General features: G+C 33.5%; 1 protein-coding gene across 2 annotated transcripts in view; it reads left to right on the top strand.

Annotated features, from left to right (window-relative positions):
* The window catches only part of LOC125856694 (probable methyltransferase PMT7), a 93222-nt gene that overhangs the window by 53811 nt on the left and 11894 nt on the right, over window positions 1–27517 (top strand). The window contains exon 1 of one of the 2 annotated variants that reach the window (XM_049536315.1): window positions 26947–27437. The exons of the other annotated variant lie outside the window; for it this stretch is intronic. Coding sequence (XP_049392272.1) covers window positions 27221–27437 — 217 coding nt within the window. The 5' untranslated portion in view covers window positions 26947–27220. Of the gene's footprint in view, window positions 1–26946; window positions 27438–27517 lie in introns of those variants that run through there. 2 annotated transcript variants of the gene reach the window in all.

The raw sequence follows: 27517 nt of genomic DNA, 5'->3' as shown, positions 1-27517 counted from the left end.
ACTGTTTCTATATACATTAGGGACAATTGCATCTATTTTTGTTGGGGGTGGGGTAAATGGATGTGAGTGATAGGGTGAAGTCTGAATAACCCAACTCATAAATCCTCTCTTGGGGTTTTCTTGCCTGTGTTCTTTTCCCCTAAGAGACTGTTTAATTTTTGTTGAACCGGCATGTCTTAGGATCGTATGTGCAGAAGCATGATGAAGAAAGAAGCATGATGGCTTATGATACCCCCCAGATTTTGGGACGTATGTTAGAATTTGTAGGCTACGATTAGTTGAATGTGTTGGCTCTGAGTATGACATAATCATGAACCAACTTGATAGCATGACTTAAGCTGAAACTTGAACTGGGTAATCTGATAACCTGATGATGGAACTATGTGCCAAGAGTGTGTGAGAATCATTGAGTGTTCAAACAGTTTTTGTGCAAAACTAGAACTTGCCTGGTTAGTCATGTTAAGACAATTCAATCTAGAAGTTAGGAAGTGATCATAGGTCATTGTTCTGAAAAATCCACAAATCGCCTAAAAGAAGGATCCAACCAAATGAAATAAATGCTCCCTTTGATCCAAATAATTTGAGCCTAAAATTAAACCATTTCTTTCTAAACTCTGAACTCACTTTCCCATAATCTACTATGTTGGCCCCGGTCCCTCCTTGGACATGTGCACTTCGACTTAGACCAAAAGCCTAAGTTGAGGGTGGCTAATGTTAAAAAAAAAAAAAAAACCTAAACCTCAATCTTGGCCCTGACCTGACATCGGGTATTGTGTACCTCAACTAATGGAAAATCCATAAGTTGAGGCTGGCTATGAAAGAGGGAACTGAAAGAAAAATGGGTATGAAAAGAGTGATGTGACTTGTTGAAAGCTAAAAGAAAAAAATAAATTAAAAGTAAAAAGAGCTACAAAGTTTGAGGTCACATTCGTGATGGAAGAAAATTAAGGGAAAGAAAGTAAAACGATAGAATGACAGAAATAGGGCAAAAAGAGGTTGAAAGCCAAGTGTAATGTCAAGGAGGGCAGAAAGTCACTAAGCAGTACCCAAATGTACCACACCTGACCCTGAGCCTACGTTACAAGCCAAGAAAGTCATATAGTGATCCTAGAGTCTATTTTGGAGAGTCTAAGCAGTGAAAATAAGGGCAAGCTTATGGCATTGAGCACTAACTGTATTTGAAATTACTTCTGAGCGTGAGTGTTGAATAAATCATTGTACCATGATGTCATTCATTCTTGGGAAAAGGAGATTTCGTTTGAAGTAAGGGCACTAGTTACATTGTCGAAAAGTTGGTACTTTGGTGATAGTGAGAAGGTGTATGTTGTGTGTCAGTTGGTCAATCTGTGTCATGATGTGATCCACATGAATTGGCTTGTCGAGTCTAAGAGAACGAATGTGCACCCGAACAATGAGGAGGGTACGGAGCCATGTGATTGCTTGAGTTTGAAAATGCTTGCTTCTATACAAGTGTCGTTTAGAGTTGTAGTGCGTCGCTTGAGGACAAACAACGAATTTAAGTTGAGGGTGTTGATATACTGTGAGTTTACGGTATTTCTAATACATTTCACTTATAAGTTGTGTGTGTCTAGGGCCTTTTTATATTGGTTTTTATGTGTTTTTATCATGTTTTGCAGGAAAGATGTTCAGGCGCGGAAGTATAGAGTCAACTGAAAGAAATGCAGAAACAGGGCATTCACGGAGGTGAACTACGGACCGTAGGTCCATTCATGGTTTGTAGGTGATGACCGTCGATCAGCAGGCATGGTATTGAGGACAAATCAGGGAAATCTGATCAAGTGTGGAACCACAGTGTCCATTGACGGTCCGTAGATTGATCTACGGACCGTACTGTTTATCCGTAGAGTGATACTAACAGCGTAGTCCAAAGTTCCCTTGACATACCTTATCACTCGTTTGGTTGTTTCATGTGCATTTCACTTGCTCAATTCAGAAATCTAGACAAGACACTTATTGTTTGCAAAATGTCGGGTCTCATGGCAGTGAGATACCTGGGACATCCAACCATATTCTATAACTTGCCTCGTCAACATTGTCGTTGCCTTCATCTTTAATCAGCTTTTCTTTCTGATTCATTGGAGTGTCCATAAGTTTGCAATCTTCCAGTTTAAACTTCTTCATTATCTCCTTTGCATATTTTTTTGGGCTAATGAACACATCATTTTGGGTTCGACATATCAGCATTCCAAGGAAGTAAGACATTTCTCCCAAGTTTGTCATTATGAACACTTTCTTCATCTCTACCTTGAATTCATCTATCATTCCAAGGTTGTTGCCAATGACAAGAAGATCATCAACATAAAGTGATATAATCACAATATCAGAATGTCTTTTTTGAATAAATAGAGTTGATTCCCTTAGGCTTTTCATCAAACCTAATCCTTGCAAGGGATCACCAATTCGACGGTACTGAGACCTTGGAGCTTGTTTTAAACCATAAAATGCTTTCTTCAATAGATACACTTTGTCATCATGTTGCTCCACATAAATTTTCTCATGTAGAAAACCATTTGAAAAAGCTAACTTGACATCCAATTGAAAGATTTTCCAACCTTTTTGAGCAGCAATAGCTAGTAACAACCTTACAGTATCAAGCCTAGCAACTGAAGCAAAAGTTTCTGAATAATCAACTCTAAAAATTTGTTAGTAACCATTCACAACAAGTCTTTCCTTGAGCTTGTTAACAGATCCATTAGCATTCAATTTTGTGCGATAAACCCACTTCACACCAATTATCTTCCTATGTTAGTGGTTTTTCCACAAGCTACCAGATCACACTCTTTTCAATCATTGCAAGCTCCTCCTCCATTGCAGCTTGCCATTTGGGGATCTGAAACAGCTTCTTCAAATCCAGAAGTCTCTAAAATGCCCACTCTGTATATGCTAGAGAGTGACCTTGTTCCTCTCACAGGTTGATCATCCCCATCTAAATCTAGTAGATTGCTTGTAATTTGCTTTTGGTTAACTTTTTCCAATCCCAATGCTCATTCTCCATAAAAAATACATCTTTGTTTCTGCCCATGATATTTTTGGTAGGCCCTTCTCATATAACAAGCATCTCGACATCTCCATTATCAATTTGTTCTTCCTTTTACTAACACCATTTTTCTACGGAGTATTTGAGACAATGAGTTGATGCTCAATTCCTGCATTTCCACAAACTTTTCAAATCGATTAGATGTGTACTCGGTACCATTTTCTGATCTTAGCATTTGAATCCTGCAACCACTTTGATTTTCTACCAAAGTCTTGAATTTCCAGAATACTTCAGGTACTTTAGATTTGAACCTAGGAAAATAAATCCTACACATTCTTGTTATATCATCAATGAATGCTATAAAATATGTACTTCCATTAAGAGAAGCAATCCAATGTGGTCCACACAAATTAGTATGGACTAATTGTAGCTTTAATGATGCTTTCCAGGTTGCCTTGGCAAAAGACATCCTACTTTGCTTTCCCAATGGGCATGTATTGCAAGTTGCGTGTTCATCCTCCATAAGTGGTCGTCCTCGAACCATATCTTTCTTCAGCATGTACAAGAAGGCCTTGTGATGGAAATGGATGAGTCTCATATGCCATATATTTTGTCATCTTTTGGCTTAGATAGGCAACCAACTTTTCCCCTATTGGATCAAAGGAAAAACTCTTTACTCTCATTTTAACTTAACAGATTTGTTGGCCCTTTGCATCAAAGATCACACACTTCTTGACCTCAAACGTAAGTTTAAAACCATTCTCCAAAAGTTGCCTACGCCCAACAAATTTTGATCAAGTTCAGGAACAAAAAGTACATCTGAGAACCTTTCCCTTTGGCAGGAAGATAATCTCCATTACCAATTCAGAGTGATAATCTCTACACCATAGAACCATTAACAACTGATACCCTTTTATTTCAAAAATGATAGCTTCTATTCCAGTTCTTCTTTCTTTCCTTAGCTTTTTTCAACTTAAAACGACTGCGGTGAGAATGAGAATCACTTTGGAACTCTAGGGGAATGAGCGTTTTAGAGTAGGGTGGGATCTAAAAGCCCTCAAACGTATTGCAAATCATATGGCAATGACATAAGTGACTAAACATAGAAGTAATGGTGGATCTTGAACCATTACTTATATGATGACCATGTTTCTAGTTTATTTCATCAAATATACCAAAAATAAAATTGATTTTTTTAGCAAAGGACTTGCCCATAATCACAAATCATGACTTCTCCTCAATCCTTACATTCAAAGCACCAATCTTCTGCAAGTTCTTCTTTGTTGATAATCTTCTTGCCCCTCTTCGTCGCAATTTGTAGCAAATTAGTTATTTGACCAATTTTAAGGGGGAAGTTACTTTTCCAAGATTGACCTTCGATCGGGTTATCACCAATTAGAGGTGAAGGAAAATGACATTTCGAAGATGGCCTTTCAAACTGGGTATGGTCATTATGAGTTTATAGTGATGTATTTTGGTTTAACTAACGCTCCAGCGGCTTTTATGGATTTGATGAATAGGGTGTTCAGACAATATCTTGACATGTTTGTGATTGTGCTCATTGATGATATGTTGATCTATTCAAGAAGTTAAGACGATCACATCAACCATTTGGGGATTGTGTTGCAAATTCTCAAGGACAAACAAATCTTTGCAAAGTTTAGCAAATGTGAATTTTGGCTAAGGTCTGTAGCATTTCTTGGTCATATTAAGAGTTGGCCTAGACCTCTATCCCCTTCGGATATTAGAAGTTTCTTGGGTTTGGATTGTTATTATAGAAGGTTTGTTGAGGGGTTTTCTTATATTGCTTCTCAATTGACAACATTGACCCAAAATAAGGCTAAGTTCATATGGCCTGAAGTATGTGAAAAGATCTTTTAGGACTTGAAGGATAGACTTACTTCCACTTCAGTGTTGACTTTATCGGAAGGGACTAATGGTTTTGTGGTTTATTGTGATGCCTCAAGAATTGGGCAAGGATGTATTCTTACGCAAAATGGGAAGGTGATTGCATATGCTTCAAGGCAACTTAAGACTCATGAGAAGAATTATCCTACCCATGACCTTAAACTAGCGGCGGTTGTTTTTGCCTTAAATATTTGGAGGCACTATTTGTATGGCATTCACGTAGATGTTTTTACCGACCATAAGAGTTTGCAATATGTGTTTAATCAGAAGGATCTAAATATTCGCCAAAGGTGATAGCTTGAGTTATTGAAGTATTATTATATGAGTGTTCTATTGGCAGATGCTCTTAGTCGATTATCTATGGGTAGTGTTGCCCATATTGAGGATGATAAGAAGGAGCTGGTTCGAGATGTTCATAGATTAGCCCAGTTGGGTGTTCAGTTAGTAGACTCTACTAAAGGTGGGTTTATGGTTCACAATGGGTCAGAACTATCTTGTGTGGCGGATGTTAAAACCAAGCAAGGTCTTGATCCGACGTTGGTTTAATTAAAGGAAGTGGTGCTAAAAAAGTCTGTAGAGGCTTTATCCCAAAGGGGAGATGGGGTGCTTAAATATCAAGGTCGTTTGTGTGTTCATAATGTTAATGACTTAAGGGAGAAGATCTTGTCAGAACCCTATAGTTCTCAATTTTCATTCACCCGGGAGCCACCAAGATGTATTGTGATTTGCGGGAGGTCTATTGGTGGAATGGGATGAAGAAGGATATTATGGAATTTGTGGCGAAGTGTCCTAATTGATAACAAGTGAAAGTTGAGCATCAGAAATCGTGAGGTTTATCCCAAGATATTAGCATTCCTACTTGGAAGTGGGAAGATTTGAATATGGACTTTGTTGTTGGTTTGCCTCACACCAGGTGACAACATTACTCGATTTGGGTTATTGTAGATCGAATGACGAAATTGGCTCATTTCATTCTCGTCAAGATTTCTTATTCGGCGGAGTATTATGCTAAGTTGTACTTGAGAGAAATGGTAAAGTTGCATGGAGTGCCTTTATCCATTATCTCTTATCGTGTTACTCAATTCACTTTCCAGTTTTAGAAATCCTTCCAAAATGGTCTTAGTACTTGTGTTAAGCTCAGTATGGTCTTTTATCCATAAACCGATGGGAAAGGGGAGCGTACTATCCAAACTTTGGAAGATATGTTGAGAGCTTGTGCGATTGATTTCAAAGGTAATTAGGATGATCACTTGCATTTGATTGAGTCTGCATATATAACAATAGTTATCACTCAAGCATTGGTATGGCTCCATTTGAGGCATTGTATGGTAAGAGGTGCAGATCTCCTATAGGTTGGTTTGAAGTGGGTGAATTCGCTTTGATAGGCACCGAGTTGGTACATAATGCTATGAAATTAGTTAGAATTATTAGAGAAAGGTTGAGAACGGCTCAAAGTCAACAAAAGTCTTATGTCGATGTTAGAAGAAGAGATCTTGAGTTTGATGTAAATGATTGGGTTTACTTGAAAATTTTACAATGAAGGTTGTAATGAGGTTTGGTAAGAAAGGGAAGCTTAGTCCCCGATATGTAGGCCCATATCAGATTTTGAGACGTATTGCTAGGGTAGCTTATGAACTAGAATTGCCTAATGAATTGGCATCGGTCATCCAGTTTTCCATGTATCCTTATTGAAGAAATGTGTTGGTGATCCAACAACTATAGTCCCCTTAGAATATTTTGGAGTTAAGGAGAATTTTCTTATGAAGAAGTCCCGGTTGAGATTTTAGACCGACAAGTCAAGAAGTTGAGTAATAAAGAAGTTGTTTTCGTGAAAATTTTTGTGGAGGAATCAATTAGTTGAGGGTGCTACTTGGGAGGCCGAGGGCGATATGATGTACCGTTATCCTCACCTCTTTCCTTCTACCCCTACTCTAGCTTGAGGTATTGAGTTCCTCATGGTTTAAGCTTTGGTGTCATGTGTCTTAGATATTCCTATGATTTCCTCATTTATGCATGATCATGAAAAAGCTTAAGTTTTGAAGAAAAAAATAAGTGAACTTGATTGATTTCTAAATGTTTATGTGAATTTGAGTATGAGTGGCATATAGACTTCATGATATGATGTTTTGAACATGCTTTTGCTTGGAGTTTATGTTTCCTCCTCGGATATGTGCATTTATGTAATTGCATGCATGTTGGGCTGCTAGATTTGAGTTTTTCTCTTTCATGTGATGTCTAAAACCCCCTTCAAGGACGAATCTTCCCAAGGGGTATATAATGTAACACCTCGTAATTAATAAGTCTAGAAAAAGGGCCAAGTGGGAGGTCACCATCCCATAACTGAGCCATGGCACCCTTCATGGAGCCCTTGACGGGTCGTGAAAGGCACCACGGCTCATGCTGGTGCTCGTGGAGCCTTCAATGCTTGGACAAGAGGGGCTCCCCACCTATGAGTTATTAGACGGCTCGTGGTCAGCCTCACGCCCCGTGGTGGTGGTCGTTGAGGGAGGCAGAACCCACCCCAAGGCTAGCCCCTTCTCACTGACCTCCAGACATGTCGTGAAGGGGAAAACGACTCATGAAGTTGGTCGTGAGGTGGGACAAGGGTTCAAGGAGCCTTCCCAAGCCACTAGTCCAGGGTCACGACTACCCAGATGGCTCGTGAGGGCCTCCATCTAGAGGTTCGCATCAGTTGTAAATCAGTAGCAGTTGGGTCTTTTCCTAATTATTTTATCTTGATACTATGCCATTTTGCCCTTACCTAGAACCCCTTTATAAGTGGTTTTAACCCCAAAATCAACACATTCAAGTCATTCTCTCAAATTTACAAAAGAAGAACAAGTCTTCCTCTCAAATATTTCTCTCTCTAGAAAGCTTGGAGAAAAAGGGTTAAACCTAGGGTTCCAAATAAAGTCTCTAATTCCTCCATTGAAGTTAAGAAATTGGCATTGAGGTATGATAGTTTTCAACCATGGAGTTCCCAAATTCTCCAATTTATAAAGATAGATTTCCGTAATTGAGTTACGATTTTCTTCCATGTCATGGGTTCCTTTAATTATTGATGTATTTGATGGTTTTATGATCTATAAAGCATGAATTGATATAATTACATGATTTAATGATGAATTCCCATGAACCCATGACCAACCCATGTTTTCTAGATATTGACGATTTAAAGTGGGTTTTGAACCATGAAAGGTGAATTATGGAATTATGTATGTTCTTTAGAAATTAATGTAAATGTTTTAAGGATGCTTTAAAAGTGAAGTATCAATGATGTTGTTACTTTTGTGTTGTTGAAAGGATTTCTCATATACACATGAAAGCATGATTTGTGAAAGGTTTTCTCACATAATAAGGGTTCTTAGGGTTGAAAGGTTTTCTCACCTAAAATGAACCAATGATAAGGAGTTATTCTAATGATGAGGCCAGAGGTGATTACCCATGCTCTCTAATTAAAAACCAAGAGGCGATTACCCATGTCATATGATGTAAGTACAAGAGGCGATTATCCATGTTCCTTTAAGAGGTAGGATGAATATGAATAAGAACTATTTTGTGGAAGCTAAGCTTAGTACCGAGTGGACAAGTGGCGATTACCCATGTCCCATAAACAATGTGCCAACATAGGATTGTCTAGATAGACATTAACTAGTGGATCCACATAAGCTAGAAGTTCATGGTCCTTACCTTGGAAAGTAGGACAACTCTTTTCAGTGTGAGAGACACCGGATTCCATGATGATAGCTCTCATGGTCTTATATGTCAGTATAAGGATACTTCTCTTAAGCAAGCTATGATGAACTAAATTTATTTCAAGGAAGTATCTCATACATGTTTAAGATGATGACTATGTGCATTGACCATGTTTTTATGACTCATGTTTTCTATCAACTTATCTCATGTTTTAGCTTGGTCATTACATTTCATGAAAGTATCTCTTTTAAGCATGTTTTTATATGTTATGTGCATGGCAATCATACTAGGTACATATTTTGTACTAACGCATACTCTTGCCTACATTTTCCTAAATGTAGGGTCCGACAATCAGGGTTCCAGTTTCATGGCTAGAATTCGTAGAGGAGATTTTGATCTTTGGTGAGTCCTCATGCTTCGAGGATCGGACATTTATCATTTTCAGTCTTTCCTTACTTTCATTTTTGGAATTCATTCTTATGTACTAGATGGCTTGAGGCAATGATTAGATTTTCGCTATGCTTTATAAAAACTTTGATATATTGAACTGTCTTTTAATCTCTTTCATTCTATTATCTTGTATGATGAAAGCTAAGTACCTTGTATGGGGTTTCTTGAGGTCTTATACTCCATGTTACGCCTAGGGGCTTCCTTGGGTCGTGATAGATCGTTGCAGTTCCAAATTGACAAATGTTTCTATTCTTCTATCTAGTTGTTAAGTGTGTGTCACCAATTCATAAGTAACTGATTGATGCATCCCAGAAAAGATTCCTCCAATCCAAGAAGTATAACTTTGTTCAATTGGACTCTTCTATTGAAAAACCTTATTAGAAAAATCTTTCTATTTTCATTACCCTCAACCTTCTATATTTTTGTTACCCCCAATTCTCTTTTTATTTTCATTACCCCCAATTCACCTTTCTACGATTGATGTTATCACTGAACAAAATTTTTTAGCTTTCTAGTGATTTGCGTCTATGTTGGACCCGTAATGCTGATTCTTTTTCTTATTTTGATTTTTATGATATCTTTTAGTTGATCAAAACGACATTCATGTTTTTAGGTCAATGGGTACTAGAAGTGTTTGAAAATCTATAATTTTGTTATGATTCTTGGGAGTTCTTCAGAATTTTGTGTTAAGAGAACCTGTTTTTCTGTTATGCTCTGTTAATGTGTATTTCATTTTCCAAGTTAATCATCTAGCTTTGATTTTCTATGTTTGTTAATGTATATATTTTTCTTGCTATTTTTTTCTAAAAGGGAAAAATTACACTAGCAATTGCCATATTTGCATTTTATTTTTGATCATCTGAATTAGACATGGGAAGTTTCTTGATTATAGTGAAGTGGGTCTCTAGTAATTCAATTTCAAGAAACTCATCTACTACAAATTGCGACGAAGAGGGGCAAGAAAATTTTCAACAAAGAAGAACTTGCAGAAGATTGGTGCTTTGAATGTAAACATGGAGGAGAGCTCATGATTTGTGACTATGCGCAAGTCCTTTTGCTAAAAAAGCAATTTATTTTTGGTATATTTGATGAAATAAACTTGAAACATGGACATCATTTGGAAACATTTTTATGATGACCATATTTCTAGTTTATTTCATCAAATATACCAAAAATAAAATTGACTTTTTAGCAAAAGGACTTGCTCATAGTCACAAATTATGAGCTCTCCTCCATCTTTACATTCAAAGCACCAATCTTCTACATGTTCTTCTTTGTTGAAAATCTCATTTCCCATCTTCGTCGCAATTTGTAGCAGATGAGTTTCTTGAAATTGAATTATGAGAGACCCACTTCACTATAATCGAGAAAATTCTCATGTTTAGTTCAGATGATCAAAACTAAAATACAGATATGGCAACTGTTAGTGTAAATTTTTCCATTTTAGAAAAAATAGCAGAAAAATATGTACATTAACAAACAAAGAAAATCAAAGCTTGATGATTAGTCCAGCGAATGAAATACCCATTAACAAAATACAACAGAAAAGCAAGTTCTCTTAACTCAAAATTCTGAAGAAATACCAAGAATCATAATAAAATTATAGATTTTCAAACACTTCTAGCACCCATTGACCTAAAATCATGAATGTCATTTTGATCAACCGAAAGATGTCATAAAAGTCAAAACAAGAATAAAAATCAGCATTACTGGTCTAACATTGACGGAAATCGCTACCTTCTTCAATAGAAAGCTGAAAAACTTTGTTCAGCGATAACATCAACCATAGAACAGAGAATTGGGGGTGATGAAAAAAAGACAGAATTGGGGGTAACAAAGAGAGAGGATTGAGGGTAACAAAAAGAGAGGATTGAGGGTAACGAAAATAGAAAGATTTTTCTAAGAAGGTTTTTTAATAGAAGAGTCCAATTCAATAAAGTTATACTTCTTGGATTGGAGGAATCTATTCTTGGATACAACAATCAGTTACTTATGAATTGCTCACACACACTCAACAACTAGAAAGAAGAATGAAAATATTTGTCAATTTCGAACTACGACGATCAAAATAATATTTAGGAGTAATTACTTAAAAAATGTTATACTTCAAGAAAATTATACTTCTTGGTTTGGAACAACCTATTAATTTTGAATTGTTGACACATAGTCAACAACTAGATAGAAGAATGGAAACACTTGTCAGCTTGGAACTATGACGATCAAAATAATATCCAGTAGCAACTTCTTAAGAAAAATTATACTTCAAGAAAGTTATACTACTTGGATTGGAGTAATCTACTCTTGTATTACAACACTCAATTACTTATGAATTGCTAACACACAATTACTTATAAAAGCTAGACAGATGTAACACATCAGAAATCATGGAACTTGGTACAGCCCATAGAGAGTGTCATGGGCCATACAACCAATAGTGGTGAAAGTTAACTTGAAGGTTTGTTATGAAAGGTTTCATCGGCCGTTTAGAGTTGCACGAGTCGTAGACCAGGTTGTGAAGCTTTGCACGGACCGTGACGCTGTTCGTGAAAGGGACTTCGTCAGTTTTAAGTTTTGTGTCAACTTCAAATAATCATATCTCACAGCACATAATGATGTAGGTGGTCAGTTTCCTATCAAACTAAAGGTCTTTGAGTCCTCTTTCCAACGCCACCAAGTTTGCCTCATTTTGAATTTGGAGTAAGAAGTTATGTCCATTTTAGTGGAGCCCTATTGGGCAGGTGAAATTTCACCGACTATACGGCCCGTGAAGTGTTTCATGGACCGTGAAGCCTTAGATGGTTTTTATAGCCTCTCTTGTGAGGCACCACGTCAGTTTTTAAGTTAGGGTCATTTTAGTATTTCCTCAAAATGTTTGGTACATAAACTGCATTGTTAAAACCCTATTTCAAGATTATAATAGTGAATTAAGTCATAAAAAATACCCACTTCAATTCATTCTCCTAAGTTCTCTAAACTTGACCAAAGTCCTAAATTCTCTCCAAGGTTCTCTCCAAAAATCTTCTCTCTAGATCACAGAAGAAGAAGAAGAAGCTAGGGTTCTTCAAGTTCAAGTCTCCTTTCTTCATCATTGCTTAGGGCTTCAATCAAGGTATGTAGGGAGTTCATCAACGGGTTTCAATCACCCATTGAGTACCCAAAGTTTCTTCAAATCTCCAATTCAATTTCCAAAAATTAATTAGGTTTTCTCTCAATTTCTCATAGGTTCTATTTGTATGGATTCAATTACATGATTATGACATTAGTTTGATGATTTTGACTTAATTACATGCTTTTCAACTAATTCCATGTGAACTCATGCATTGGTCGATGAATTTTGATTATAAATCCTAACTTACATGAATATATGAAGAAGCTTGAACCTATGAATATGAAATCATGCATATTTTCATGAAATCAATGTGTATGACTTATGTAAGCTTGTAGATGAAGGTATATATATGTTCTATGAAGTTTGGTCACATGACATGAATGACGTCTAGATTTATCCTTAATGCTTTTGGGCAATTTTCCTAAATTAGGACTTCATTAGTATGGTAGTTGGATATGTCATCAATGATTATAGATCACGCTTTTAAAACTATTTCCACTAATAGTAGGGTATTTTTAGTATGAATTAAATGAGTGTGGGCCTTACAAAGATATTATGAAAAGATCATGGATGGCGAAAGGTTTACTCACCCATGGTCTAAGGAGCTACTCTACGATGCTTCTAGTTTGGATTAGTATCTTAATTGTACTTTTGCATGAATGATAATATGAATATGATTAATGACTATTTCGTTGATTTATGCTTAACATGGAGTGGACTAGCGGCGATTACCCATTTCCCATAAATTATGTGCCACCATAGGATGATGGTCTTAGGTAGACATTAGTCAGTGGATCCACTTTAGCTCAGACTTTATATCCTTGCCTTGGAAAGTGAGGACACCCCTTTTTGGTATGGGGCAGACATTGGATTCCATGTTATAGCTCACATGGTCTATGTCGGTTAATGGTAAACTTCCCAAAAATTGAAATAAGTTAACTACTAATATTTTATGAAGCTTCCTTTATAATTTAAAAATACATTGACCGTGTTAATGATTTTATGAATCTTTTTAAATGGTTTTACTATATTTAAAATTGTTCATGAACATTATGTTTTTGATTATGTCCCCTGATGATCAAATCTCATGTTTTATTGCATTCCCCTCATACTTAGTACATTCCACATAATAATACATATTTGTGCCTATATTGTTTCACTAATGTAGGGCTTGACGATTCTTCTCCCTCCGCTCGTGGCAAGCTGATCCTTTTGAGTTTTGGAAGATTCGTGAGTCCTCATGTTCCGAGGACCGAGACTTTTTTATTGCTTTATGTCATTTATGTTTCAGGCTTGTATGTGATGTATGAGTTACGTCCCAATTACCTTCCTTATGATGTATTACATCACTTTTGAAACTTATTTAGACTTCTACTTTTCTAAAGTCCTTTGATGTTTGAAATATTATCTTTTCTAATCTTTATTTATATTGTCTTGTATGATGTATGCTAAGTGACTTGTGTAGGGCCTCTCAGGGTCTTATACTCCATGTCACATCTAGGTTGTACTTTGGGTTGTGACAAACTTGGTATTCAGAGCACAAGGTTTCAAAAAGTCTTAGGATGTCTCATAAGCCATGTCGAGTAGAGTCGTGTTCATGAGTTTGAAGTGCACCATATTTATGAATAGGAAGTTATAATATATTTAAGAAATTCCACTTCATTCATTACTCTAAAAGTCCTGCCATAGATTTTATCCCTATAAAAGTCCTCATCTTGTAACCCTTGTTTATGCTTTATAGAATATGCCTCCACGAAAGAATTTTGTGAGAAGGAATGTTCATGAAAATGTGACACAAGAGGTTCCCCAAGTGTCAATCGGTCATTTGGCCGTGCAAGTGTCTAATGATGAGTTTCGAGCCGCATTTCACGCAGTAGCCTAAGCTATGACGACTCAAGAAAATAGAGAGGTTGTGTCTCCCGTGAACCCAAATGTGGGTACGACGGCAACTAGAGTGAGGGGCTTTACTAGGATGAATCCTCTGGAATTTCTTAAGTCTAAGGTTGAGGAAGATCCTCAAGAGTTCATTGATGAGGTTTACAAGATAATCGGGAATTATAAGTGTGACTTTGATTGAGAAGGCAGAGTTGGCCGCTTATTAACTTAAGGGTGTTACTCAAATTTGGTTTGATTAATGGAAGGAAGAAAGGGCAGTTGTTGTAGGTCCTCTTGATTGGGAGAAATTTAAGGTTGCTTTTCTTAATTTGTTTTGTAACACCTCGGATCCAAGAAGATGAGACCTACGACCGTGGTCCACTGTCCATCGATGGACCCACGGTCCATAGGTGGGTCCATTCTTTGGGGTCCAAGATTTAGGGGTCTCTGATCCCACCCACGGCTGACTAGTACAGTCCGTGGTTGGACCTACAGACTGTAGGTCTGGTCGTTGGTAAGGGTCGGCAATTATTTGGAAATAAAGGATGTTGGATCAACTTCAAATGGTCATATCTTTTAGCACAAAATGAATTAGTTGGCCCATGACCTATCAGATTAAAGATAATTGAATTCACTTTCAAACGCCATTGAGCTTGCTAAAATCCAAGCTCGAAGTAAAAATTTATGCTCGTTTCAGTAGAGCCTTATTGGTTTGGGCCACGACCCAGTTGATGGGCAGTGGTTCAAACGACAGCCCGTTAGTCCCTTCGCGAGTGGCACTTCGTCAGCCTTAAGTCAGGGTTGTTTTTATCTTTCCCCCTATGTGTTTGACATTTAAACTACGTCGTTTGATGCTTAAACTAGGTCATTTTACTCAATCTAAGCCTAATAACCTAGTCAGACATACCCAGAACCCTCATTCTCCAAAAAATCACCCAACTTAGAGAAAAAAAAAAAAGGAAAAGTTGCCAATCTCTTCCAAGAACAAGCGGGTGTGTTCTTCGAAGTACAGCCCCAAAATCCAATGAATTTCTCCGTAGATTTTGCCACCAAGTATGTGGGATTTCACTAGTGGATTCCTTTCTTCTATTAGGTCTCTAGAGTTCATTTAGTTCTTCATATACTTATAAATTGTTCAAACCTAGGGTCTTTAGATTTTCAAGATTTATTGTAATTATGGTTCCTTTGATCTAAATAACTTGTTTCTTGATAATTTAGTATAATTCCTTGCATAGAACTTAGAACTCTAGCTTGTGTAAATTTATCCAAGTTAATGATTTATACTTGCTAGGCCAGTCAGACATAAATTCATCCTTTAGATTTTGAATGTTATATTCACAGTATATAAATGTTGCATTCTCATTTAGCATGTTAGTTTTGAGCTATTCATTATTTAGTGCATTTTAGTTTCATGAATATTCAGTTGGGAGTAAACTTAGCACCAAGTTGTACTAAGGTTCAGCGTACCCTCAACGTCCTAGAACTACATGCCTGCGTAGGTTTATAAGTTCCCTCTGTTGGGCATCAGTTTTAGTAATCACGCCACAGTCATGCCTCTATACCCATGGCAAGGCATATTGGGTTCTCCCGAGGGGCATATACATTGGACTCCACGTTTAGGTCACGTGGTTTATGTCGGTTAATAGTAGCTCCCACAATGAGACTCTTAGTGCATTGACCAGGTTTTCAGCATTTACATTAGTATACAGTTCAGCATGTTACCTTCATGATTAGTATTTGGCCATTGCATTGTTTAGTTTTCAGTTATACTTCAGTACATATTTATATCCTTGTTTAGACTATATCATTGCTCAGTTATGCATTGTTCAGCTTATGACTTCAGCAACTTTAGTTATGAGTCCTCATACTTTGAGGTTAATAGTCATGCTTTCTATCTTAGTCTTTATTTCTAGTTTTCAGTTTTGTTAGGGTTAGCTGGGGGCATATTCCAACAACTCAATTCAGTAGAGACTTTTCGGACATAGTAGTAGATTCAGCTCGAGTTGTTAAATGTTGTTTTAGTCATCACTAAACGCTTATTATTATCATATATATTCAGACTAGTTGGGTTTTTCCCCAGTTCAGATATCCACTATTTTTAGCTTCCACATAGTACATGTCTTACTTAGTCATTTTCAATATGTTTGATATATTCCAGACTCAGGGTTAGCTTGGTGTCACTCGTGATCTTAGGTCAGTCTAGGGGGTAGCCTCAGGGAGTGACATGTTCTTTCCCCTTGAGATAAGGAAGTCAAAGGTACTTGAGTTCATTAACCTTCGTCAAGGGAATATGCGTGTGAAGGAGTATGCTTTGAAATTCTTACAATTATCCAAATATGCTCAAACTATGCTTGCCGATTCAAGGGCAAGGATGAGTAAGTTTGTGTCAGGTGCTTCTGACTTGGTAGTCAAAGAATGCCTAACTGTCATGCTTGTTAAGGAGATGGAATCCCGTTTGATAGTTCATGCACAAAAAATAGAAGAAGAGAAGCTTAAGGAGAAAACTAGAGAGTCAAAGAGGGAAAGAAAAGATAATCGTAATTTCTCACATTCAAGGTCCGGTGGAGGTAATCATCTCCAAAGTAATAGTTCTAGTGAGCAAATGGTACCCGAGTTCCAAAGGTGTGGAAAAATCCATAGAAGTGAATGTCTAGCCGATACAAATACATGTTTTGGTTGTGGAAAAATGGATCATAAGATAAGGGATTGTCCTTCGATCGCTAAAAATGAGGGAGATAATCGTTGATCCTAGGTGTGAATAGAATGATTTTCTTGTTGGCTAAAGTTAGATATCCATGGTTGAATGAAATACCTAATACTTGCCCACTAATTGTTAAACATTTGGAAGAATATACTCCTTTAAATTGCTGCAAGGTGGTGACTTGAGGGAGTTTCAAATGTAATACTGATGGGTGTAGCCAAGAAAATCCTAGTCTTAGTGCATTGGCATTTTGTATTAGGAATGATGAAGGTGATTTGGTATATGCTTAATCACAGAAAATAGGAGAAGTTTCAGCAATTGAAGCTGAAATAAGAGTAGTTAAACAAGGTCTGGATTACTGTGTTCAAAAAGGTTGTCTACCATTAACTATAGAAATTGATTCATTGATTACAAAGAAAATCTTGGATGGGGTTTGGGAGGTTCCTTGGATTGTTGCTATGGATGTGAGAAACATAAAGTTTTCAATGCACAATAGGAATGTGGGAGATGGTTCACACATTCAGAGAAGGAAATAAACTAACCGATATTTTAACTAATTATGTTATTCATTTTGCAGGTATAGATACACAAAGATATTTCCACATACAGGAGTTACCACAACAAGCACAAGCCTTCATTCAATTGGAAAAGAATCAAATCCCTAATTTGAGAATAAAAAAGATGCAAAATAAGGGATTTACCACAGATGCACAGATTGCAAGTTGATACGCAGGGCTACGACAGGAACAATTACAAGGGAATAATATCAAGACAATGATACTACACTGCAACAATAAAGAAATAAAGTCATCATCAAAGGTTAGTAAAGTATTGTGTATTTTCAATTCTGCTATGAGATTGATATTAGAATGCTTACCTCTCTAGATCTGAAATCATACACGGTGGTATTACCTTCGACGGATCTCATCACGTGTAAGATCGATGATTTACGGAGAATAATGCTCTAATATTGGTATGAACTGAAATGGAAGTCCAATCGATTCCTTACAAAGAGTGATTTGTGTGTGGTCGCCTCCATCATGCAGCTTGATCCCAGCTAAGATACTCACTCATCAAGTTGAAGAAGTCTTCTTAGGTGCAGAATCATGGCGTCAGTGAGAGCCTTTTGACGTATAAGTAATTACACTCTGAACTTGGGTGCATTGATGATTTTAGTTGGTTTATTGGAGTCGATGCTAGTGAAGGCAGACATTAGGCCGACATTCCATCGTAGAAGATGAAGCCTCATCTGGTGTGATTTTGAGGAATGTCGGACATACTAATTTTGGGAATTTTGGGAACCATTTTCTAAATTGGTTACTTACTGCTTCTTTAATTTTTTATTTTATTTTTTTTGTTGTTTCTTTCCTGTGGGCCACTTTTGGGTCTTAGACAATTTATTATCTCTTTGTTTTTATTTAATAATAAGACATATGTTTGAATTAAAAAAAAAGTAATGATATGATTATAAATTTTATTTATATATATATGTATATATATATATATATATATATATAAAGGAGAAACATAGAGAAGGTGATATGGCACCTCTCTATGGCCTCCATTTATATTTATCTTTTTTCTCTTCTTTTTTTTTACCATTTTTCCTTCATTATTTAATTATTTTATTTTTAATATCTCTAAAAGTCTTCACATTCAATTACTCAACTTTTCACCTACCACTATAATATATATTTAATATCTTTAATAAAATAAGAAATAACTACCAATAACTCAGACCTCTTCAACTTATAATCTTAATAATATTCATAACTCCTTTTTTTTTAATCTTCATAACCCCCAAAATTAAATTTATTAGTTTATGACACTTTATGGTATTCCTCCTCTTTTCCTATATAAATTCATATTTTGTAGCAAGAAAAATTTCATTCAAAGTTATTTTTTCACTTCTCCATCACCATATCATACATTAGGGTGAGGAAGAAATGCTAAGCATCACATCATGTGGTTGCTTTGAACAAAGTCGTAAAGAATCTATGGGTAAAAATGCTTCTTTTAATTTTTTAAATTATCTTTTTTACTTTAATAATTTATGTGATGTTATTTATTTTGTTTAGTCAATTTAACTAATCTTTAAAACTAAATTGAATAAACTCAATCCAAATAAAATCATGGAGTAACTAACAATTTCATAATATACTATCTGTGCTTGTAGGGTGAAGAAGAAAGTTGAGGAAGATACTAAAATTATTATTATAGTAATTTGATCTCTATATTTCATTTATGTACTTTATTGAAGAACTTAAAATATAAAGATGTTTTTTTTCTTTTTCTTTTATATGACTATAGTTGTACATACATAATTCATTAGGTTAAATTATGATTAGTTCTTCTAAATTTTTATTATGATAATTTTTTGCAACATTCTAAAACGAACATTATGTACTTGATGTTACTGTTTATTTGTATGCTGAAGTGCATTCCTAAATACGATACTAAGATTAGAAGCATTTTAAAGAGCAGAAATTTGTTAACTTACAAAAAGAAAAAAAACCGTTATCCAAGCAATGAATCAAGAAAATTGACAATAAATTTAAGTATTTGTATAATTCTAATGAAAAACTAAAGAAACTATAAACATTATATGCAATACTTTCGTCTTCAAAAAATAAAGACAAAGATCCTATTTATTTTTTTCTTATTTTTTTTGATAAATTTCACTATATTTTAATTTGTTATTACTATTTTAAAAAAATGTCAATTATTACTCTCTGCATTTATTTCTATTATATAATGTAAAAACTTAAATGTCTCAAAATTTATTATTCTACTTATTCCTATTCTTTATTGTAAATTAAAAGCCTAAATATTTAACTTCAACCTTTCATTCTCCAAGAAAAATGAAAATTTATATATATATATATATATAAAGCTAAAATATTTATTTTTTTAAAATGATTTGACACCTTTCTTTGGCCAATGATCCTTATTTATTTATTTTTATTTTTTTATTGTTGTAATTTTTACTATAATTCTATTTATAATTACTATTAAAAAATGTGTCAATTACTATTCCCTTCATTAATTTCTATTATTTATTATAAGAATTTAAATACCTCAAATTTTACTACTCCACTTATTCCTATTATTTATTGTAAATTTGAAGGCAAATATATTTATCACTCAAATCTTTCATTTTCTCCCTAATGAATGAAAAATTATTAAAATAGAGTAGTCTAATGAAATATCATTTCAAATAGCTTCAAAAAAAGTTAACCATCCCTTTAACTCTCCTAATTATGAAATTTCTCTTGTTATCTAATTTTCAATATCTAAAAAATATTTACACAATTAGTCAATTAAAGAATAAGATAATTGCTCACTAAATAAATTTTAAAAATGGAAAGACGTAACTCTCCAAAAAAAATTCTAACATCCATTTATATATATTACGTTTCATGATGAATCTGTGATTAAAGTTGACAGTAAAGAAATATTGCACTAGCCAAAAAAGTCAATTTTTCCCTATTTTCTTAATTATTTTATTAGTTTATAAGAATAAAAGTCATTATTATTATCATTTATTGTCCAAATTTTTCATATTCATTATTAAAAATCAGAACTCATACACATATTGATATATGAAATCATTGATATTCGGTTTTAACTTCTTCATCTTTATGTAGTGTTTGGATAATATAATTTATTCAGTTTCTATACAAAATTGATATTTGAGCTCTCTTGTGTATTTATTATTTCTATTTTTTAATGTAAATTTTTTACGAAATATTAATTTTTATGCCTTTCATATGAAATTTTTGTATAGATATATAACAAAAAGTTTAAGCTATTAATTTTATCAATTAAACAAATTGATATGCTCATATTTTTAAGTAATAATTGTGAAAAATTTAAATTATAAGCAAGAAAAATAACATGAACTCTAAATTTACATAATTAAATAAATATATAAACGTAAATAGTATTATATAAAGGAAATTATTAGTGAAATAACATAAATAATTTAAAACACCCAAAAATGAGATAGCAACGTATATAAAATTGCGCATAAAGAAATATGTCTTTGTATTGTTCCAAGAAAAAATTATAATTTTCTTCTTATTTTTCTTGAAACTAATTTAATTCTATTGTTTTTTTCTTTTATTGTTATTTTCTGTTTGATTTTTTCATATATATATTTAATTATTTCAATTTCTCAATTTTTTTATATCAATTAATATAGAAAAATATGATGGTTAACTAGTATGAAATAAACGGCTATTAGATATAAATGTGGGGTTGTTTTAACAAAATATAAACTTGTGGATCAATTTTTGTATTTAAAAAATCTCAAATCATGATATGGAATTCTCATATTATGATTTTTGGAGAATATGAGATTTCATCTCATGATGTGAAATCATGAGATTGAATCAGCGTGAAATCGCATGTCCAAACGTTGATTCTATTTCACGATTTCACATAGCGATATGGTATCGCATGGCCAAACGTCATCTTCACTTTTACAAGAAAAGAACTTTAAGTTATTATCATTATATGTTCTAATTAAGCTTGACGATATATTTATAATCGCACGAAGCGCAGATAGATTACCTAGTATATCTAAAGACAAAAACCCATATCATCTCTTCATATTAAATATGTAATTATGTAACCTTTTTTTTGTTTTAGACACAAAATCAAGGTAGACTCTATTCACACTTTATTCTTATTTTTTGCAAAACACCAAAAGAAAAAAGAGTTAAATAAAATGATTTGCTTGATTAACACAACATCTTATTCCATAAAAATAAAAAAGAAAATTGATTCTCAATTAAAGTAAATATGTCTTTATTTTGTTTATTTAAAGCACCCAAATATATGACACGTTAATATTTATTCTTTACTATGGAAGCAAGGCTTGTATTATTCCTTCATAATCTATATACTACCTTAAAAGCATGAACTCCCAAACTTGAATGTTAAATTACTATAATACCCCCAATTAAAAATAATCAATTTATTTTATTTATTAATTTATTAATATTAAAAGTAAATACCTTTTCACGTTAAAGGGTTGTGACTTTTTTGATGGGTTGTGACTTTTTTGATGAGTTGTGACTTTTCCGAAGGGTTGTGATTTTTCCAAAGAGTTGTGACTTTTCCAAAGGGTTGTGCTTTTCCAATGAATTGTGACTTTTCCGATGAGCAATGATTTTTTTGAAAGGTTGTAACTTTTCTGACAAGGCACTATTAGCACCTAATCATACTACTATTTGTTAGCTATAAATAGAGGGTTTCCTCTCACTTTTCAACTACGATTTTTTAAAAAAGTTTTCTACCCTTCTTCTTCTTAATAAATCTCAAGGGTTATTTGGAACAGTTGATTAAGTTAAAAATTCAACGAAATTCGAGGCACCATATAAGAAAGAGTCAGTGAACAAATTGTAGCAAATCATCCATTAATTCACACTCATATTTTTTCTTACGATTTTCATGAGTTAATAGTGATGAAAAGTTGTGGGAAAGACAATAATAATAAACAAATTTGAAAAAGGTCGCTTGATTTGGGTAAGATATTTCTTCTTTGTTTTTTCATTTTTTATTCTTTCACACTCAAACAAAGGAGTTTCTTTCTAATTTTACTAAAATTACGGGCATCAACATAGTCCATTGAATTATTTGTCTTGATGTTATATCCACTATTTCAAAAATAGATTTTCACTTTTACTTGTAATATGATAATATAATCATGATAATAATTATATAATTGTTTAATACATATGTAAGTAAGAATGAACGGAGAGTGTAATGTGTTGATGGGAAGATATTTCAATCAAATGGAACACTATAGTGAATGTAGCATGAACATATACTTTCGTCTTCCTTCTTCAATGGCTATGTATTGTTCCATATGTTTTCGTTTTTATATTTTTATTGAGTATGCAATTTTTTAAGTATCAATTTCCTGTTTGTGCTCATTTTAATTTTAGAAAATGTTATGTCACAAGATATACTCCTTGCTAGCTATATAAATATAGATAAGAAAATAGTGATTGGTCATAAAATATTCTTAAATCAAATAATGGATTCTATAAATAACACTTTAAATTTTATTCATCAATTAATTTTTATTATTGAAAAGGTAAATATTTTATATCACGATAAAACTTCTATAAGATACTAGATACTTTCATTAGACAACAACTATATGATATGTATGCGGCAGAAAAAATGAAAAGACTACAATTCGAGAAAGATAAGGTAGAAAGTTAATAAAATGAAATATTTTTCAACAAAGGTGATGTTCATATATTAAAATTAAATTATTCTACTAAATGTATATAAATAACAAAGTATTGGTCAAGCTAAATATTTGGCATACACTCAAACCTCTATTTAACCATCATTCGTTCTAACAACAAAGTACCCTTTTTTTTAAAAGATTACCTCTCTATGATAGTCTTCCTCAAATATTAATTGAGTAATAATATTTTGTAAAAAATAGATTACGTATAAAGATAAAATATTGAAATATTTATGGTAATCCTTATTAGTGTCATGCACATACTAAATTTCTAGTGTGAATTTTTAAGAGAATAATTATACTTAAATGGTGTCCATCATTTAAGTTCATAACCTCAAGAAGAAAAGCTATTGACATTTTTTTAAAAATAAATTTGTTGGTTAGATTTGTTTACAAAATTGAGTGAAGTAAAAATAGTACTACTAAAGAAATGTCACTTTCTCACCATATTGAAATTTGAATGTATTTTGAAATGTTTAAATGATATCTGGTCAAAATGATCTCAAAATACAAGTAACTCTATGACAATATGTATTAATCATTTAAAAACATTGGTCATGTGTTCTTTTTGTTATAATTATTTACTAAAAACATTAATTTAGTAATATTAATTCTATTTTACAACACTGTATACTATATATGTGATACACATGTGCAACACACGTGCCATGAAACTAGTAAATCCTATAAGAGTGTTGCATGCTTCATGAAACCTAAGTCCTAAGTCCAAATCTTAATACAGGTATGAAATGTATTTTTCTTATACTCTTCAATATATTTAAATATTGTAAGCCTCTTATCAACACGAGGGTCAATCAGAAATAGTTACTCTATCCACAAGATAGGAATAAGATATGCGTAGATCCTGCCCTGTCATACTTTACTTGTTACCCTAACTATGTAGTAGTAGTAGACTAGTAGTTACCAACATTAAGTTTGTTAATTTTTATCTTCTAAGTTTTATCGTGCAAACTATTATTTTAATCGTTTATTGTGGTAAAGTCTATGTAGCTCTATAAGAAGGGTTTGTTTCGATTTTAGAAATTTTTGTTACGCGTATATTAAGATTTAAATTATATAAATTGATAGTGTAAATAATTTTTTTATACGTTACTCAATTTAACATGAAATAGTCGTAGCATACTATTATTGATATTTAACATGTTATATCAAGTAAATTATCTTGATTGAATATATATTTGGTCAATAAATACAATTTAAAACCTCATATGAGTTTGAATACTTTTCTCTAGTTATAAATTGATCAAATTCCATACTTTCTCTATCTATAAATTGATCAAGTTCCATACTCTGAGATAGTAGTAAGGAAATCCTAAATAATATGTGTCATTGCCTTTTAAGTGACCTGATTGTGTATTTTTTTTACAAAGTTTAGGTGCGTAAAACTTAAATTCATTTATATTTTTCAATAATTACCCTATAAGTTACTCGATTATGCACATATTAATTTATAACGTAAGTGCATAAAATTTAAACTCAATTGACTAACGTTACTTGTTCAATCAGGAAGCATACCAAAAATGTCCTTAGAATTTGAAATGTTGGACGACATTACAATCCCAACAAAACAAATTATATCAAGAAAGCGTCAAATACCAAAAGTTCCACCAACAAGGGTTGTGGTGGAGTGGTAAATACTCCTTCATCCTTAACCAAGAGGTCTCAGGTTCGAGCCCCCTTGGGTACGGAGTCGTCTTTGTTAGGGAGCGCTTTACCACCCAATGTGGGACTTCCCGGCGCGAATCCGAATTTAATCGGGCTCCAACGTGGGTACCGCACACTGGGTGAAAAACCGAAAAAAAAATACCAAAAGTTCCATTATTCATGAGAATTGACAATCAAAAAAGTGATGACTATGATCCTAAGTTGTTTCATTGGGACCTTATCACCATGGAAAGTTAGAACTCAATTTTGTTGAAGATTTCAAGCCAAAGGCTCTAGAAATGTTCATTCATGGAAGTATCAAAAAACAAGATTTCTTCCTTGAAGAAATTCTAAGGGAGATTGAGGATTTTAGAAGTTGTTACCTTGAAGAATTCGTGAATAAGTATAACAACTATGAATTTGCACGAATGATGCTCCTTGACGCGTGTTTCATACTAAATGATATCGAGATATCAACAAGGTCCACACCAAATTCTGCCTCTAAACAGAGCAACACTATCAAACACCTTGGCATTGCGGTTTATTTGGTCACTAGACGTGACCTATATTTGCTCGAAAATCAGGTATCAATGGCATAGTCACATAGGCTCAAGTATGGAAATTTGGAAAATTTAAAACCAAGTTTTTTTTGTTGGAAATATGCGTGTTATTAGGAGTGAATATTACTTTCTATAATATATATATATATATATATATTATATTAAATCTTGACCTTTTGTTAAATACATGCAGCTACTTTTTCGCGTTCTCAAGCTCTTGGTTAAGTTGAGATATGGCGATGATCAAGGTGGTGGATATCATTCATTTGAAGAGAAGGTAAAAAGCTATTGTTCTCAAATGTTCTTCGATAAGCAAGAGGACATCAAAATGAAAGAAAACACGATAATTGAGACAGACCCCCTCACCTTCTTGAAGTTTTTCGTAGAGTACTTGTCAATGGTAGTGACGATGAAGCTAATGTCACACAATCACGAAGTTATGATTTCATCTTTGATTATTTTTGCAATTGTTGGAGGAAAAACCATGTACCACACAAATCAGGATTGCTCACAAACGTGTTTCATTCCGTCATGGATTTGAAATCAAAGGGAATTCATTTTAGACCTAGTAGAATTGATTCATTAAAAGGTGTGAGATTTACACCTCACTATTACTATGGAAAACTAAAACTCCCATGTTGGTATGTTTCAACATACATTTAAGTATTTTTCATGAACATGATAGCATATGAATTATGTCCAAATGGTCCAATTGATAGAGTTGTTGTGTCATACATAAATTTCATGAAATCACTAGTGATTTCACCAAATGATGTGAAAGAATTGAGAGAAGAGAAGATAATATTCAACACATTGGGAAGTGATGAAGAAGTTGTACAAGTTTACAAAGGATTAAAAATTTATGGGGCAGATGATCCATTACATTTCAAGAATGTGAAGAGGAATATTCAAGAACATTATAATAGCAAAGGGAAGACTTGAATTGCTGAATTAATTGATATATATTTTAATAGTCCGTGGTCACTAATTGCTTTGATTGTTACTGTTTTTCTTACTTTCTTGACTATTGTTCAAACTTACTATGGAAGTCCATTTTATCATTCGTTTCATGAATGTTAGAATAAAAAATAGACATACTCAATGTAATTTTATAAGTGGAGTATTGTTTTTTATTCTTTTTCCCCTTCCAAATTGATGTTTTTGCTTTTTTGATTTCACTCGATGTTCATTATTTGTACTTGAGCTTGAAAAGTCCAATATTGGAGGTAAATTACTCCCTAACAAATGTAACTATATACTTAGAGCTCAATCACAATAACTTTGATTAATGATGAAGAAGTACTTATGACTCCACCACATTCTATATGTTCGTAGTGACAAAAGACTCAGAGAAATAAAGATTATATAACCATCTAGTATTCGATATGCTCTTGGCCAAACTAAATTGCTAGGTTTGATAAGAATACTCTTATTATAATATTTGTTATCTCGTGTAATTTAAAATTTCTACAAAAAAATTTAATTTAAAATTTCTACAAAAAAGATTAATTTAAAATTTCTTACTTTTGATCATATAATTTTATAGCTACAAAATAATTATGACAAATTTTAGACTATTAATATTTTTTTAAAATCATCATAAAATTTATATCAAATCAAATACCATCAAATAAATTGGGAGGGCCGACAATATCAAACCAAGAAAGATGGAGCTATACTTTTTATACTAAGCTTGAAAATGGAAATTGAAAAAAAAAATTCATTCTTCACTTGCGCTTAGCTGCGAGCACACCCAAAACTCAATTTTCTCAATCTCTAGTGTACATTGTCTTCCCTTAAAGCTCTTTTCTTGATAATTCTTCTTTAAATAATCAATCTTTTTCACCATTGTATAAGTTATCTTACATGGTACTTGTCAAAAACAGTGAATTTTGTTGAACCCCTTGGGAAAGGGTTAGCAATTAGTACATTTTTTCCACATAATTCATAGAGGTGGGTGTGGGGGGTTGAGAGAGTAGAAGAGGGGAAAATGGGTGGTGGATCTTGGATAAATATGAGGGCATTTAATTGGAATACAGGGCAAACAATATTGATTGTCCTTTTGGTATTGGTGGGATCTTTTTATATTGGAACACTTTTTGGGAAAAACCCATCTTTATATGCACCTCAACAAGAACAACAACATTTTGAAAAGCAACAACAATTATCTATTGCTTCCAATTACAGCTCTTTAGAATTTACCTCTGGTTAGTACTCTTTTTGTGAATATTATAAAGTTTGAATCTATGAGTGCTAATGAAGAAGTTGCTGAGAGTATTTGAGTTAT

This window comes from Solanum stenotomum, chromosome 2, assembly GCF_019186545.1.
Source record: "Solanum stenotomum isolate F172 chromosome 2, ASM1918654v1, whole genome shotgun sequence".
Classification (NCBI taxonomy): domain Eukaryota; kingdom Viridiplantae; phylum Streptophyta; class Magnoliopsida; order Solanales; family Solanaceae; genus Solanum; species Solanum stenotomum.
The sequence above is the reverse complement of the archived record's forward strand: the minus strand, read 5'-3'. Positions and strand labels throughout refer to the sequence as shown.